The 15,387-nt window shown below is 44.2% G+C and overlaps 2 protein-coding genes across 10 annotated transcripts in view; one reads left to right on the top strand and one right to left on the bottom strand.

Moving 5' to 3' along the window:
• SAP30BP (SAP30 binding protein) overlaps positions 1–2,340 on the bottom strand; it is a 36,306-nt gene extending 33,966 nt beyond the window's left edge. The window contains exons 1-2 of one of the 2 annotated variants that reach the window (XM_058561632.1): positions 2,175–2,340; positions 770–879 (exon numbers count right to left, since the gene is read on the bottom strand). In XM_058561632.1, coding sequence (XP_058417615.1) covers positions 770–879; positions 2,175–2,280 — 216 coding nt within the window. In that variant the 5' untranslated portion in view covers positions 2,281–2,340. The remainder of the gene's footprint in view (positions 1–769; positions 880–2,174) is intronic. The other variant, XM_058561631.1, reaches the window with a different exon arrangement.
• A 210-nt stretch (positions 2,341–2,550) lies between these two features.
• Positions 2,551–15,387, top strand: part of RECQL5 (RecQ like helicase 5) — a 34,991-nt gene continuing 22,154 nt past the window's right edge. For 3 of the 8 annotated variants that reach the window (XM_058561620.1, XM_058561627.1, XM_058561628.1), the window contains exons 1-7: positions 2,754–3,277; positions 4,093–4,214; positions 5,227–5,745; positions 6,242–6,347; positions 6,890–7,001; positions 8,243–8,405; positions 14,550–14,629. In XM_058561620.1, coding sequence (XP_058417603.1) covers positions 3,151–3,277; positions 4,093–4,214; positions 5,227–5,745; positions 6,242–6,347; positions 6,890–7,001; positions 8,243–8,405; positions 14,550–14,629 — 1,229 coding nt within the window. In that variant the 5' untranslated portion in view covers positions 2,754–3,150. Of the gene's footprint in view, positions 2,732–2,753; positions 3,278–4,092; positions 4,215–5,226; positions 5,746–6,241; positions 6,348–6,889; positions 7,002–8,242; positions 8,406–14,549; positions 14,630–15,387 lie in introns of those variants that run through there. The other 5 variants (XM_058561625.1, XM_058561623.1, XM_058561621.1 and 2 more) reach the window with 5 other exon arrangements.

Here is a 15,387-nt window from a genome sequence, read left to right as displayed (position 1 = left end):
ATAAGGTACATTGACTGTTTCAATTAAAGCTGTTGCTAAATAGCCAGATTTTATATCCAGATTCATCTTTGTACGTCTTTGTGTTAAGCACCAGCCTGAATCTTTGTTTTTTCTCCAAACTTTTTCAATTCTGGCTCATGATGCCCAGGTGATTGTGTATCTCAAGTCTTTCTGGTTCATTAAGACATAAATTCTCTTTTGTTATCCAGCACATAATCTTTCAGCTAAGATTTGTGATCAAGAACCAAGGGCACTCTGATAAAAGTGCCAAGTAAAATGTCAAGGAAAAAAGCTAAGGATCAAACCATAAATAAAAACAAAATAATTTTCCTTCCTAATCTTTTTAATAAACTACAAGATTTAAATGAGCCCCAAACAAGATTAAAAATAATACAGAGTTAATTGCAGATACAAATGATAGGTCAATTAGGACGAATGCACTGTTACAAACGGAATAAATTATCTAAACAGGGAAAACCAACGTTAATATCTGGGTTAAATAAACTAATCCACCATCTTTTTTCCCCACATTTCAATTCTAAAGTTAATACAAAGTGTTCCAGGTGAAAACAAGCTTGATTTTCAAACAGAAGTACTGACGTCCAACCTAGTTTCCTCAACTGAAACCAAACGAAAGCAGGGAGGGTAGGGGGTGTGGAATACGGATGTGAAGTTAGGCATGAAATGGAACACTGTTGGTACAGTTCTGGTTTCTGACAAATGAAACGGTGCCCTGAGCAGTTCTGGACTTGGGAACAGATTTACGTACCGACTGTTTGCTGTTCTCATCCTCTTCTTCTTCATAACCTTCTTCATCACCCCCGAGGCGAGAAAAGTCATCCTCTCCATAGGCTTCAGACACCAATCCACCTTTCTCTTCTAAAACAGAGGGAAAAAAGAAAAAGGTATGAATTGGGAAAAAAAACGCAAGAAAACTCTTCAGTGATTTGAGCAGCCAGAACCATCTCTGAAGATAAAAGGGGAGCCTAAATCTCATGTAAGGAATCGTAGGCCCAGATTCTGCCTTTGGGAAGGCCACAATTCAGTGTACAAAATCATTAAAAGAACATGGAAGAAAACCAAGTACTAAACTCTATTTCTAATGCTTCCAATCCACATATTATGCCAATTGAAGCCTTCTCTTCTCTGAACTATTATAACATGTTGTTTAAGCACCTCTTTTCATATGCATATCTCTACCTTGTATCATAGGCACCAGTAAACCTGTCTTCTCATACAAGACAAGGACTCTGTCTTCCTCATTTTTGTGTGTCCTCCCCTAGGAACAGGATCTTGAACAGGGGGCACTCCAAAGGGTTCCCAATCACACCTACTTGAGAAGCATAATCTTTTTCTATGCTTAAAACAAACCAAACAAACAACAAAACCCCAAACACTACAAATTACTGGGAAACCACGAGAGAACCTCTTGACTGAAACAGACCACACAAAACAGAGTAGCTAACCTAGTCTAATTCCCCCTCACTTTCCAGATGAGAAAACCAAGGCCCGGAATGTTAGGTAACTTGCTCCCTGTCTATGATCTCAAGGAAATCTGTTCCCATTTCCTAACATTGTGATTCCCAACCAAAGTAAGGCAACAAAATCACTGATGGCCTTTAACTCACAAAGTAATGGAATCACCGAGGAGCCCTAAAAACATCAAAATGCCCAGATCCTACCCCAGATCTACGGAATTAGACTCTCTCGCAGTGGAGACCAGATATATATGTATTTTTAAAAGCTCCGAGATGCGTCTAGGGCACATTCCTAATTAAAAGCTACAAATTTAACAAGATACAACCTTTATCACCCTTCACGTACGTTTTACTCATCGCTCCCCCATCAAACAACGAGCCCGGAGGAATAGGTAGTGGTTCAGTAGCTTTGGATCCTCTCTACCTTTCGTCCATCTCTCTGCCCAGCACGATGCTCGGCACGGAGACGACTTTCAGTGAGTTTCGGCAGAATAATCAATCGACGGAAGGAGACAGTCCATTCTTACTACAAAGCGTCTACCCTCTGACCCACCCAGGACCCCGATCGCGCTTCGCGGCTCCGGGGCCCCATATTTGGGGCACAATGACCATCTCTTTCCCTCCCGCCCTGCCAGAGGAGCAACGTTCCAAGCAGACACCTGATTCTCCCCTTCCAGCTCCCTACTCGGGCCTCACCAGCCGCGCTGCCTGCCGTTTCGACTCCAGCCTCGCCGTCGGACTCGGGCTCTGAATCTTCAGCGTAAACTGCCAGAGACGACAGAACATTCTTCTTCCCCGCCATCTTACACCCACAGTCCCGGCGTGGCTCACTCCTATGACTCCAAGAAGTCGACTTCCGTGCGGAAAAGCCACTTCTTCCGGATCCCAGGAGACCCCGCGTCTGTTCCAGACAGGAACCAATCAAAACGGCCATTTCTGGGTCTGGCCCCGCCCCTCGTGCCAGCGCTAGAGTAACGTCATCACTGCCCGACGGATACAAGGTTGTGTGGGTTTTACCTGACGCTAAATTCCTAGCGGTTTTGCTTCTCAGATTTGGGGGTGGCATACGGAGGTCTTCGAGTAGTTCTCGGGCCAGGGGGCAGCAGCGGCCCGGAGAGAGCCCTTCGCTCCTGGGCTGCTCACGGCCGGCTCTGATTTCTTGGGGTGAAGAGAGGGAGGCTTCGGCTGGGAAAGGGAGAAAAGAGCGAATCTGAGGCTCAGAGGAGGAAAAGGGAAGAGCTCTCCTCCAGGAGGTGGGAAGAAAGGGTCGGGGTCCTGGGGGGAAGAATGGTCGTCATGGCTGCGCTTATAGAAGGAGCAGAAGGTGGCTCTTAGAAAAACAGTTGCACCTTCTCCGAACTATTCCAAAGGCGTTTGTGTTTCTTCTCGTGATCTAATTTCTAACTGTGCTAAAATGTGGCCTGGGATAGTTCAATGTTTTTATTTTCACTGAGCATAAAAGTGGAGATGTTAATTAGACAGGAATATATTGCTTGAGGTAATTCACCTGGAGCTGTATTGCTTGAAAATAATATGTTGCTTGAGTGTAATAAAGCGAATTTATACTCAGAGAGAAAAATAAACTGTATTTTACAAGCAGAGCAGAGGGTTCTTTTGGCAACCATAGGATCATCACCTTTGCCTTAACCTTTGGCCACTGTCTGTCGCTAAGATGAGCACCCACCCTTCCTCTCCTTTTGGCGCTGACCGTCGAGTCCGGAGCACGTTGAAGAAGGTCTTTGGGTTTGACTCTTTTAAGACGCCTTTACAGGAGAGTGCAACCATGGCTGTAGTGAAAGGTAACATTGCCAAACTACCTGTGTTTACATTTGTGCTGGCTCTACCTTAGCACTGCTGCAGAATACCCTACTTCTGACCCTTCCTACCTCCCTGCCATTGGTCCATAATTGGTTTTGGAAATCTTGTAGGCTTGTCACCCAAAGCTTGCAGTTTTATTGGCAGAACCTCCCATCTGTTCTGGTTCTTACATTTCATGGCCGGAGCTACAGATTGTTTTTGACACCAGTTCATAGGTTCCCATTCTTGTTCATTTGTGTGTAGGCAGTAGTGGGGTTGGCAGGAATTGCCTGACCTAGTCACTGACTTTCTAGGTAATCCCCTTGTTGAAGATTGAGTACCCTGGGTCCCAAATAGGGAAGGAAGGAGTAATAATATTATAAACCTAAGATATGGGGACAAATGGAAGTTGTCAAGAAGGAAGCAGCAGTGTAATCTTAATTACATTATAACATTTATAAACCGAAGACCTCTAAGTGATGTTGCTTCCATGTCTACACAGATATGCCCACTCGTCTAGAAATAGTCAGGTTTCAATGGCTGTTTAGTTTAATCATCCGTATCCCAGCCGACTCAGACTTCTTAACCTTGTAGTTGTTATTGCCTTTATCAGAAATGGTTTGTGCACATTTCCAAATCTCCCTGGATCCCTGCCCTTTTCATAGAAAGGATGAGAAGGAAATTAACGTTACATTGAGAACCTCCCATATGCCAGACACTCTGCCAGGTGCTTTTCCTACATTATCATTTAATTTTCAACGGCTTTGATGAAGGAAAAAGATAAAAGGCATTGAGATGTTGTCTTGTATTTTTGCAGGTGACAAGGATGTCTTTGTGTGCATGCCCACAGGGGCAGGAAAATCCCTCTGCTATCAACTCCCTGCTCTGTTGGCCAAAGGCATCACCATCGTAATCTCTCCTCTCATCGCTTTGATTCAGGTGAGGCTTAGAGAAATGAAGATAGTAGCCCAAAAAGTTTAGGGGAAGGTTTTTTTATAGCTGGAAATTTTACTTTTTCTTTCTTTTTTTTTTTTTCCCCTCTTATTTTCTTTGATTTGCCTGTCTCTCTCTCTATATTGGGTTTCTGAATTGCCCAAATGTGGGGTTCTCCATTAGTGCATATCACGCTGGTAGGTTGTAAATGAGTCTTCTGGGTTTTGATGGCCTGAGATCTCTCACTCTTCTTTGTAACTTTTTGTTCAGAGGAATATGGAACTGTATCTGTATATACACACACACTCACTCATGTGTACACATGTGTGCACTCTTGACAGGACAGAAGATCAGATAGATAAACAGCTAAATTGATATGGGGGCATCCCTGGTATCTTGCTTTGTTCTGGTAAGGGCACGGCTGTGAGACAGAAAAAAGATGAGAAACTGGTTGGGATGCATTAATATCTGCTCTGCACTTCTGACTATATTTAAGGCCTGCAGATGGGCTGATAGAATCAGAAATGAGGAAGTATGGCTGTGTGGTTAAGAGCCATCTGCCATGAAGAAAGAGAGAGAGGGAGCAACAATAACAATGCTTAATGAGTGTTCACTAGATGTCAGGCTTTGTGCTAAGTGCTTTATGTGCGTTAGTTTCACCTTGGAGATGTAAAATTTTATTTAATTCTTACAACAATCCTATTAGGTAGTTACTATTTTTATGATATATAGAGAGAAAGAAGGTGAGAAAATTGAAAGGTTAAAGTTAAGAACCAGCCAAAGAGCCTGTTGCGATTAGGTGAGCTGGGATTAAATCTAGTTCTGTTGGCTGCAGAGCCTGTCCTCTCAACTACTTCACCATCTGTACTTCTTATCTGCAAAGAGAAGACATATTGGAGGGTGGGAGGAGGATGTTTTATGACTGGAAAATACCCCAGGGAGTCGCAATGACATTTACCATTGAGTCCTGAGGGCCAGTTATACTCCCCTCTGTGGCCTCTCCTTCTTCTGCCCTCAGGACCAGGTGGATCACTTGCTGGCCCTGAAGGTACGAGTGAGTTCTCTGAACTCGAAACTCTCAGCACAGGAGAAGAACGAGCTGCTCTCTGACCTGGAGCAAGAAAAGCCCCGGACCAAACTTCTGTACATCACGCCAGAGATGGCGGCTTCAGCCTCCTTCCAGCCCACCCTGAACTCCCTGGTGTCCCGCCACCTGCTCTCCTACCTGGTGGTGGACGAAGCTCATTGTGTTTCCCAGTGGGGGCATGACTTCCGTCCTGACTATTTGCGCCTGGGTGCCCTGCGCTCCCGCCTGGCACATGCCCCATGTGTAGCTCTGACCGCCACAGCCACCCCACAGGTCCAAGAGGATGTGTTTGCTGCCTTGCACCTGAAGCAACCAGTTGCCATCTTCAAGACTCCCTGCTTCCGGGCCAACCTCTTCTATGACGTGCAGTTTAAGGAATTGCTTTCTGATCCCTATGGGAACCTGAGGGACTTCTGCCTTAAGGCTCTTGGACAGAAGGCTGATAAAGGGGTGAGAGCTCTGAGGATGGAGGGGCCAAGATGCACCTGGAGCAGTGGGGTGCTATCTGGAGCATAGAGATGGATATTGGTTTTCTAAGACCTTTGTTTTTTTCAGCTTCTTCAACCAGAACTAGCTGTAGCTTCTTAAAACTCGTGCACAGAGGGTTGTTCCTTTGGTTTCCTGGCACTGTTCCCCTTACTGGGGTTCCCTTGTCCTGGAATCCTTTTGCGGGAGGCAAGCAGCCGGCCCCGCTGAGGGTGGCCTTTGCAGACCTATCCAAGGTTTGAAGGGAGGAGGCAGAGGAGTTAGGTAGGTTGGGTTTTGAGCTGCTTTGGTCCTGCTGTGTTGGAAAGTGGCAGAGCCCTCTTGGGTATCCTGCCTTAGAGGAGACTGTGAGGCTGATGAGAGGAAGATTGCAGAGCTTCTTTTAAAGCAGGCCACAGTATAATGGGCTGACTGTCTTGTGCTTCCCAATGCTGATTTTCTTCTGTGTCACCCCATTCAGTTGTTGTCTGGCTGCGGCATTGTCTACTGCAGGACTAGAGAGGCTTGTGAACAGCTGGCAATAGAGCTCAGTTACAGGGGCGTGAATGCCAAGGCTTACCATGCAGGTAAGGAGCACCCAGGCCATGTGGTCTTCTTCACTCTCAGAGGCCCCTTAGCGGGTCTCTTGTTCCTTATGGATCCTGGATAATCAGATGGTCCATCATCTTTTTCCAGATACCCACGCAGAGCTAAAGTGATTCACTTGAATCCACATAACGGAGTGTAGACATGAATGAGGTCTAAAATGAGAATTGTGACTCCTGAATTCTTTTTCTCACCCTTTGCCCACCCAGCAGCAGATGATGAGTTTTTATAAGCCCAGATGTTGGTGTTGTGGAAATAGCATAGGCTGTGGAAGCCAAGGGACTTGGGTTTGAATCTTGGTTCTAACGTTGATTGAGTGCTCTGTGCCACACAAGGGCTAGGGTCTTTACGTTTATTAGCTCAGCCTCAGTGAGGTTGAGTGCCTGGCCCAAGGTCGTACAGCTAGTAAGTGATGGATTCAGGATGTGTATGCATTGCCCAGCAGAGTGTCAAACCAAGGGAGACCCCAAGGGAAACCCAAGGGAAATGCAAGTTTCCTTCCCCGCCTTCCCTTCCTTTATAGGGCTGAAGCCTTCTGAAAGAACACTGGTGCAGAACGAGTGGATGGAGGAGAAGGTCCCTATAATTGTTGCAACCATTAGCTTTGGGATGGGAGTGGACAAAGCTAACGTCAGGTGAGCTCTGGTTCTTGTCTGGCTCACGGTTGGCTGCTTAGTGCTCTGCCTAGAGGACCAGGTCCATGTGCTCCTTCTAGGGCCAGAGGGGAAGGAGGCCGCAGGAGAGAGTCCCTCATACGCAGCCCAAATGCTGACAGTTCCTGTGCAGCCTGCTCCCCGCCAGCTGCACACAGGATCCTGCCATTCCCCGTGAGGGGGCAACATGCAGACCGTCAGGCTCATGCATTAACACAGTCCTGTTTGCTCACATCTTAGCAGATGGACTCTGTGAGAGAGTGGAATGAACTATCTTAAACTACTCCCTGTGGGAAGTCAAAGGCAAAGATCTTATTCCCGTCATTCCTTGTTACTGCTTACTGACAGTCTAGAAGAGATGGGTGCATCCCAGCCTCCTAGCCCCAGACTGGCAACTGTTGGGAAGTCTTTTACCTCTAGCCACGCCTGACCTTCCAGGGACATTTTGGGCGACAGCCTGGAGCCCTTTGCTCTGATTAACACCAACAATAATACCTTGTATGATTTGCGGAGCACTTTTGTGTACATGGTCTTGTTAAGCCTCACAGTTGGTCAGGATAGAACTCAGTCCGTGTACTACGTTTGAGAGAACACGGACTTTGGAATCAGAGTTTGAACTCTGAGTCAGCTGTGTCTTGTTAGGTGACAACTTTGAAGTCAGACACCCCTAGGCTCAAATCCCCCTGCAGTCCCCTTGCTATGTCACTTTGTACAAATTTATCTCTCTGAGTCTCAAGTTCATTGTCTATAAAATGGGGCTACCTCACATGACGGTGACTGTAAAAGTTAAATGAGACAAACATATACATTGAGTCATAGTAGGTATTTAATAAATGTTATCCCTTTCCCTCTTCAAAGAGGTTATAAAGGAGTTATTCAAGGTTGTGCAGCTTATAAGTGGCCTAATCTTGTTTCTTTACATCTAGTATTTTTTCCACTGGGCCTCTGACTGTGAGGTTTTTTTTGATTTCTCATATGTGCTGGGATTGGCCCCTTAACTCTAACTCTGCTGTGGTCTCCAAACTGGGCTGCTGCGTGGCAGGGAGCCCTGCTGATGGACCGTAGGTGTCCTAGCCACACTTGCTCTGGGATCCTCTCTCTGCCTCTCTACCTGCTAGCCTTCCCGCTCCTGGTCACTGGGAGAGCCCTGCTCTGCTGACTCAGATCACTCCTCCCCTCAGCTCTTCCACATCTTACACTGCTTGTCCCTTTGGGTCCTGCAGGTTTGTCGCCCACTGGAATATTGCTAAGTCTATGGCTGGGTACTACCAAGAGTCTGGCCGGGCAGGCAGGGACGGGAAGCCTTCCTGGTGCCGACTCTATTACTCCAGGCATGACCGGGACCAAGTCAGCTTCCTGATCAGGAAGGAAGTAGCGAAACTCCAGGTGAGTCCTGGGCAGTAGGAGCCTTTTCTGTCCGAACCCACCACTCAAATTGCACGCAGCTTATTTCTGAACCCAGATGGAGCTTCTGTAAGCAAGAGGGATACTCCTGGGCCTACAAAGTATATCAAGCGAGGAATGGTGTGTTGGTGCATAGGCAGTTTGCAACAAGCTAGGTTAGACTTTTTTCTTTGTATTTAGTTGATCTTAGTATAATCTTTTGTTTCTTTCCATAGTCAAGATCAATCCTGCCTTGTTTTAATTAGCATTTTACATAAGCATTTTCCCATATTGTTATAAGTTCTTAGTTTTTGTTAGTCTCATTTTTTTTTTTTTTTTTTTTACTGATTATACATTCTTTGTAGAGAGTCTAGAAACAGACCCATGTATATAAGGGAACTTGGTGAATGATTGGTAGTGTTACAAATCAACAGGAAAAAGATGAACTGTTGAATAATTAGTGCTGGAAAAAGATAAAATTAGATCCCAACCCCCCATACCATACACATATGAGTTACAGGTGGATTAAAGACCTCAAAAAACTAAGATTGGGGGAATTATTTTATGGCCTTAAGGAAGGGAAGAGTATGTCAAGATTTTTTTTTTTTTTTGTGAGGAGATCAGCCCTGTGCTAACATCTGCCAATCCTCCTCTTTTTTTGCTGAGGAAGACTGGCCCTGGGCTAACATCCGTGCCCATCTTCCTCCAGTTTATATGGGACGCCGCCACAGCATGGCTTGCCAAGCAGCGCTTCAGTGTGCGCCTGGAATCCGAACCGGCGAACCCTGGGCCGCCACAGGGGAGCGCACGCATTTAACCGCTTGCGCCACTGGGCCAGCCCTCAAGATTTTAAAAGAGGAAACCATTAAGGAAGACATGATCTATTTGACTAAAAGCAAACTAAAAATTTCTATATAATGAGAGACACCATAAACAAAGTGAAAAAATGAGCCATCGTTGGGGCAGATATTTGCAGTATACATAATTGACTGAATACATAGAGAACTCCTACTGGTAAGTAAGTAAAAGGCAAACAACTGCATAGAAAAAAGTATGAATTGCAGAGAAGAGGAAACCAGAATATCTAATAAATGTATGAACTGATGTACAACTTCACTTAGGAACCAGAGAAATGCAAATTAGACAACAAGGTACTGTTTTATACCCTTCAGATTGGCAAAAATATAAAACATCTTTATAATCACTGTTGTCAAGAGTGTGAGGGAAGGGTAACTCAGTGTTGTCAGAAATATAGGCTGGTACAACTGCTTTGAAGAGAAATGACGTGACATGAACAAGTGGAGAGTACTGGTGCCCTGTGAGTCAGTAATTCCACTTCTAGATAGACAAGTTGTCATGTGTACAGGGATGTTCATACACAAGGATGTACAGGGATGTTTGCTGCAACACCATCATAGTGGAATTGAACTCTTCCTCTGGAGGGTCTTGGATAAGTAAACAGTAGGTTTGTTACACAGTGGAATGGTCTAGAGCAGTTAAAAATGACACAGTAAATCTACATGAATCAACATGGGTAAATCCCTGTAAAGCATAACGTTGTGTGAAAAAAGCAAGTTGAGAAAGGATGTGTGTCGACTTTTCGTTAAAAGATTGAGCACGGGTACTTATTTCTGATCTCTACCAAAAGGGCAATAAAAGGACCAAAAAATATATAAACTCACAACAACAAGGAGAACAGGAGAGAAGACACCAGCAGGTAGAAATGTCAACAAATGTCTGCCTAGGAAACAAAGACTCTACTGGAAATCTACTAGAATTCATAAGAAAAACTGGCAAGGTGGCTGCATATAAGAGAAATATTTTAAAAATCAGTAGTTTTTCTCCACATTACCATAAATACCTATGAATGGAAATGAAAAATATTTAATTTGCAAGAACAAAACTTATAAAATACCTAGAAATAAGTGTTACAGGCTATTAGTAAGAGACTTTTTTTTTTTAAAGCTCCCCAGTTGGTTTTAATATGCAGCCAGGAATGAGAACCACTGATTTAGATGAAAAAAACTAAAATCTCATTGAAAGAAAACAAGTTCTGAACAGGTACAGAGACTGGGTGGGAGGACGTCAAACTATCAATTTTCCTCAAAGTTAATATAAATATTTAATGAGGTTCCAGTTGAAATCCAAAAAGAGTTTTATTGGAAAGTGGAATCTTAGAATTTATATGCAAGAATAAGTGCCCAAGAATAGTAAGGAAAAGTATGAAAAAGAAGAAAGGGGGCCCGCCCTGTGGCTTAGCGGTTAAGTGTGTGCACTCCACTACTGGCGGCCTGGGCTTCGGATCCCGGGCGTGCACTAATGCACCGCTTGCCCGGCCATGGCATCCCACATACAGCAACTAGAAGGATGTGCAACTATGACATAGAACTATCTGCTGGGGCTTTAGGGGAGAAAAAGGGAAAAAAAGGAGGAAGACTGGCAATAGATGTTAGCTCAGGGCCGGTCCTCCTCAGCAAAAAGAGGAGGATTGGCATGGATGTTAGCTCAGGGCTGATCTTCCTCACAAAAAAAAAAAAAGAAGAAGAATGGTGAGGGGCCTTGCTAACCCAGTATCAGAACGTTATAGGAGCCGGCCTGGTTGCATAGCGGTTTACGCGTGCTCCGCTTCAGTGGCCCGGGGTTTGCAGGTTCGGATCCCGGGCGTGCACCGACACACTACTTGTCAAGCCATGCTATGGCTGTGTCCCGTTTAAAGTAGAGGAAGATGGGCATGGATGTTAGCCCAGGGCCAATCTGCCTCAGCAAAAAGAGGAGGATTGGCATCGGATGTTAGCTCAGGGCTGATCTTCCTCACAAAACAAAAAACAAAAAACAAAAAAACATGCTATAATGCCAGTGTAATCAAATCCACATAATCCAGTAACAATCAGTGGAACAGATGAGAGAATTAGAAATAGGTCCCAGAATATATGACAGTTTGACATTTGGTGAAGCTGATAGTTCAATTTAATGGAAAAAGAATGGATTTTCCATTAGGTGATACTTACACAACAGGCTATCCCTGTGGAATAAAATAAAAGTGCCCCATTTAACACCTTATATAAAAGATAGATTAAGGATCTACATGTGAAAAATAAACAATATTTTGCAAGAAAATTTAGTCCACTGTATAATCTAGGGCTAGAGATACTTTTGTAATGAGAATTAGAAATCCAGAAGGCTATCTTTTAAAAAAATATTTGAATATAGAAGAAATTCTTAAATTTCTATAAATCCTGAACCTATGGGAAAAATTTCTGTGGCAAAAGATACCATAAATAAAGCCAATAGATAAACAGTAGATCTGGAAAAATATTTAATGTAGAAGGCAAACCAAAAGTTAAAGTTGAAAATAAATAGAGCTTTTACCAATTGACAAGAAAAAACAAGAGATATGAAGAGAAAATTCCTAGAAAAGCTCCTCCACATGGCACATCCAAGGATATCCAAATTCAATAGTAATAAGATAAATGCAAATTAAAGTAAAATGATTTGACACACATGTAAAAGAGTCTAACACCTGTTGCTGATGGGCGTGTGCAGGGAGTGCCTATACTTTGCCAAGAGAAAAATGAAGTGTTACAGTTTTTTGGGGGAAGCAATCTAGCAATATCTAATAAACTTTAAAATACAGGTACCTTTTGACCCAGATATCCTATTTCTGGAACCCAGTCCCATGAAATAAAAGGATCAGTGCATAAGCTCGTGTGCCTCAGGGCTTGGATGGTAGAGTTGTTCATGAGGACAGAAAATGGGAAACAAACCAAATATCCAGCAATGAGAAGTGAAGAAATTACAGTCCATACTCACCATGGGGGTAACAGGCGTAGCTGAGGGCCCAAGAAGGCTCCTATCTTGCTTTAAAAAAAAATCCTATTTATCACTGTCTTATGTTATAGATTTGCTTATTCTCTGTGTGCTCTGTTGAAATGTGAGTTCCATGAGAGCAGGGACCTTTTGTCTCCTGTGTATCTGTATGCCCAGATCAGTTCTGGTAACATAGTAGGTGCTTAATGAATTTTTTTTTTTTTGTGAGGAAGATCAGCCCTGAGCTAACATCTGCCAATCCTCCTCTTTTTGCTGAGAAAGACTGGCCCTGGGCTAACATCCATGCCCATCTTCCTCCACTTTATATGGGACACCGCTACAGCATGGCTTGCCAAGCGGTGCATCAGTGCGCGCCCGGGATCCGAATCGGCAAACCCTGGGCTGGCGCAGCGGAGCACGCGCACCTAACCGCTTGCGCCACCAGGCCGGCCCTGAATGTTTATTGAATAAATGAATGAATGAATGAATGGGGAGAGCAGGTGAATGCAAGGAGGGATTGGGAATGCATGGACCAAGAATGATAGTCTGCCATGAACTAAAGGGACATGATTAACTGGTCTCTATTGTCTGAAATTCAAATTAGACAGGGACAAGATTTTGGTAAGGTCTTTGGGTAAAAGGTGTTTATTTAAAATTTACTAACACAATGAATTACAAGAACTCATGCTGGGCTCATCACTGAGACATTTGAGATCATTTGAGATAAACAGAAGATCCAGAAAGCTTCCAGAGAGGTGATATATGAAGAACAAGGAGCCACAGAGCATCAGTTTTCTCCATTGTAATACCAGGAACAAGACAACAATTCTTCAAATTCTAGATAAACCATTTCCAATCTAGAATTTTCTACCCAGCCAACCAGTTAAGTGTGAAGATAAAGACAAAAACATTTTTCAGACATACGGTTTCAAGAAACTTCCTCCTGTGGAGAAGCTACTAAAGGATGTTCTCCACCACAGAGGCAGTAAACCGAGAAAGGAGCTAGAGATCTGCCCCGGAGCAAGGCAAAGAGAATGTCCTAGGACAGTATCGAAGGGTAGTCTCAGAAAGACAGCTGTGCATCAGGCATAGAGAACAGCGGTCCAGATCGAACAAGGGCGACAGAAGGTTCCAGGAAGGAAGTTTCCAAAAATAAAAATGGAAGCCTGCCTTCTTTGGCCCGTATTGAAATGAATTTTTCATTATGTCAGAACATTTAGGGTTGAATTAGTGATAAACTGAGATCTAAGTAAATGAAAAAACAAGGCAGCTGTTAATTTTAGGGAAACAAAGTTGTACAAGAAAGGATATGTGATCATAGGAAATGTAAAAATGTAATCCTGTGGTTTAGCTCTGAACCATGTTGATGTAGTCATAATAAAGAAAATTATGGTTTAAGAAGAAATTGTGACATAAACATATTGGGAGAATGGGGGTAGAGGAAGTATGTGTATTTGTGTGCATTTGGGAGGTGGGGATGGTTCACCTTCCTGAAGCAGAAAGTTAGTAGATAGTATCTCAGATATCAGTGTCTGTTATGTTTTCTTTACTTTCTGTATTTTTTTTATTTCACAATTTTTTAAAAGGAAAATTTGACAAATAAGATGTGTACAGAAAGGCAAATGATGCATAATCCCAACACTCAGAAGTAATCACTGTTAACAGTTTAGTGTATGTCCTTCCATACACACTTAGGAATATATGTTCCTTCATATCTAAGCACACGCACTTGTGCATGTCTTTACTTCTCTTACATTAGATCATATTGTACAGTGGTTCCCAAATGCCAGTCCCTGGGCCCTTTGCATGAGAATCTGCTGAGCAGCTTTCTGAAAGTATAAACTCCCAAAAGATCCAGTTCCAGAAACTGATTCGGTAGTCTGGTTGTGGTCCTCAGGTCACTCTTTTAAAAAGTTACCCAGGTAGTTCTGATGCATGGAAAGGTTTGGGGATGCTGTTTTGTAAATGGCTTTCTTAGTGTCATTCAATGTTTCTCCCTCATCATTTTTTGGTTTTTTTGTTTGTTTGTTTTTGTTTTTTGTGAGGAAGATCAGCCCTGAGCTAACATCCATGCTAATCCTCCTCTTTTTGCTGAGAAAGACTGGCCCTGGGCTAACATCTGTGCCCATCTTCCTCCACTTTTACATGGGACGCCGCCACAGCACAGCCTGACAAGCGGTGCATCAGTGCGTGCCCAGGATCCGAACCCGGGCCACCAGCAGTGGGGCGCAGGCACTTAACTGCTACGCCACGGGGCTGGCCCCTCCCTCATCATTTTTTGGGCTACCTAGTAGTCCAACTATGTAAGACTTTTGCTAAATGGTCGTTTCTTGTCTCCAGGAAAAGAGAGGGAACAAAGCATCCGATAAAGCTGCTATTGTGGCCTTTGATGCCCTGGTGACCTTCTGTGAAGAATTAGGGTGAGTGACTTATTTCATACATGGAACAAAGTGTTAGTTCATCTTTTCCTTCCCTAGCACCCACTAGTTAACCAGCTAACGTAGAGCAGCTCTTGGGCCACCGAGGGACCCCTGCCTGCCAAAGCCCTTGTGTGGGGCACATTCTGTCAGGCAACATGGAAGTCAGTACGCTTCCACCTTTCTGTGGAAGGCCCCAGAAACTCTTGGCAGTGTGAGAACTCGTTCAGTATTTTGAATGGTCGTCCATCCACCCTACTTCACCCCATCTGGAATGGCTGGTCCCATGAATGACTCGGTCCTGACTCCTGTGACCAGTTCTGAGCCAATGGCATTGTGGTCATCACATGCCGCTGAACTGGACTGCTGGCTTCACTTGAGTAATAGTCACGCTTATCTCAGACCCACACGGAGGCGTGTGACCCAGGTTATCTCTTGGTGGGAGGTAATGTGCTTGGAGAGAAATCAGCTTTTCTAACAACACCAGCCTGCCCACATGGAACCCACTTATCTATTTTATCTGCATCTGCTGGTGGTGGGAGCCATGAAAGAGCCTGATAGCTGCTCAGTGACAGGCAAGTTGTGGCAGGGTTCTGGGCACGAGCAGCTGTGAGTGCACCATGTGGGGGACATCCAGGAGGATTCTGGACAAGCGGGGAGCACTTTGCATTTGTGTAGCCCTTTGGTCTAAAAAGCTCTTTGATTTCTCTGCTGTCATTGGGACGATCTCATTGGATCACCTTGTGGGGTAGATGAGGCAG

This window comes from Diceros bicornis, chromosome 18 (assembly GCF_020826845.1).
Source record: "Diceros bicornis minor isolate mBicDic1 chromosome 18, mDicBic1.mat.cur, whole genome shotgun sequence".
Taxonomy (NCBI): domain Eukaryota; kingdom Metazoa; phylum Chordata; class Mammalia; order Perissodactyla; family Rhinocerotidae; genus Diceros; species Diceros bicornis.
Note: the sequence above shows the minus strand (reverse complement) of the source record. Positions and strands in the feature narration are given on the sequence as shown.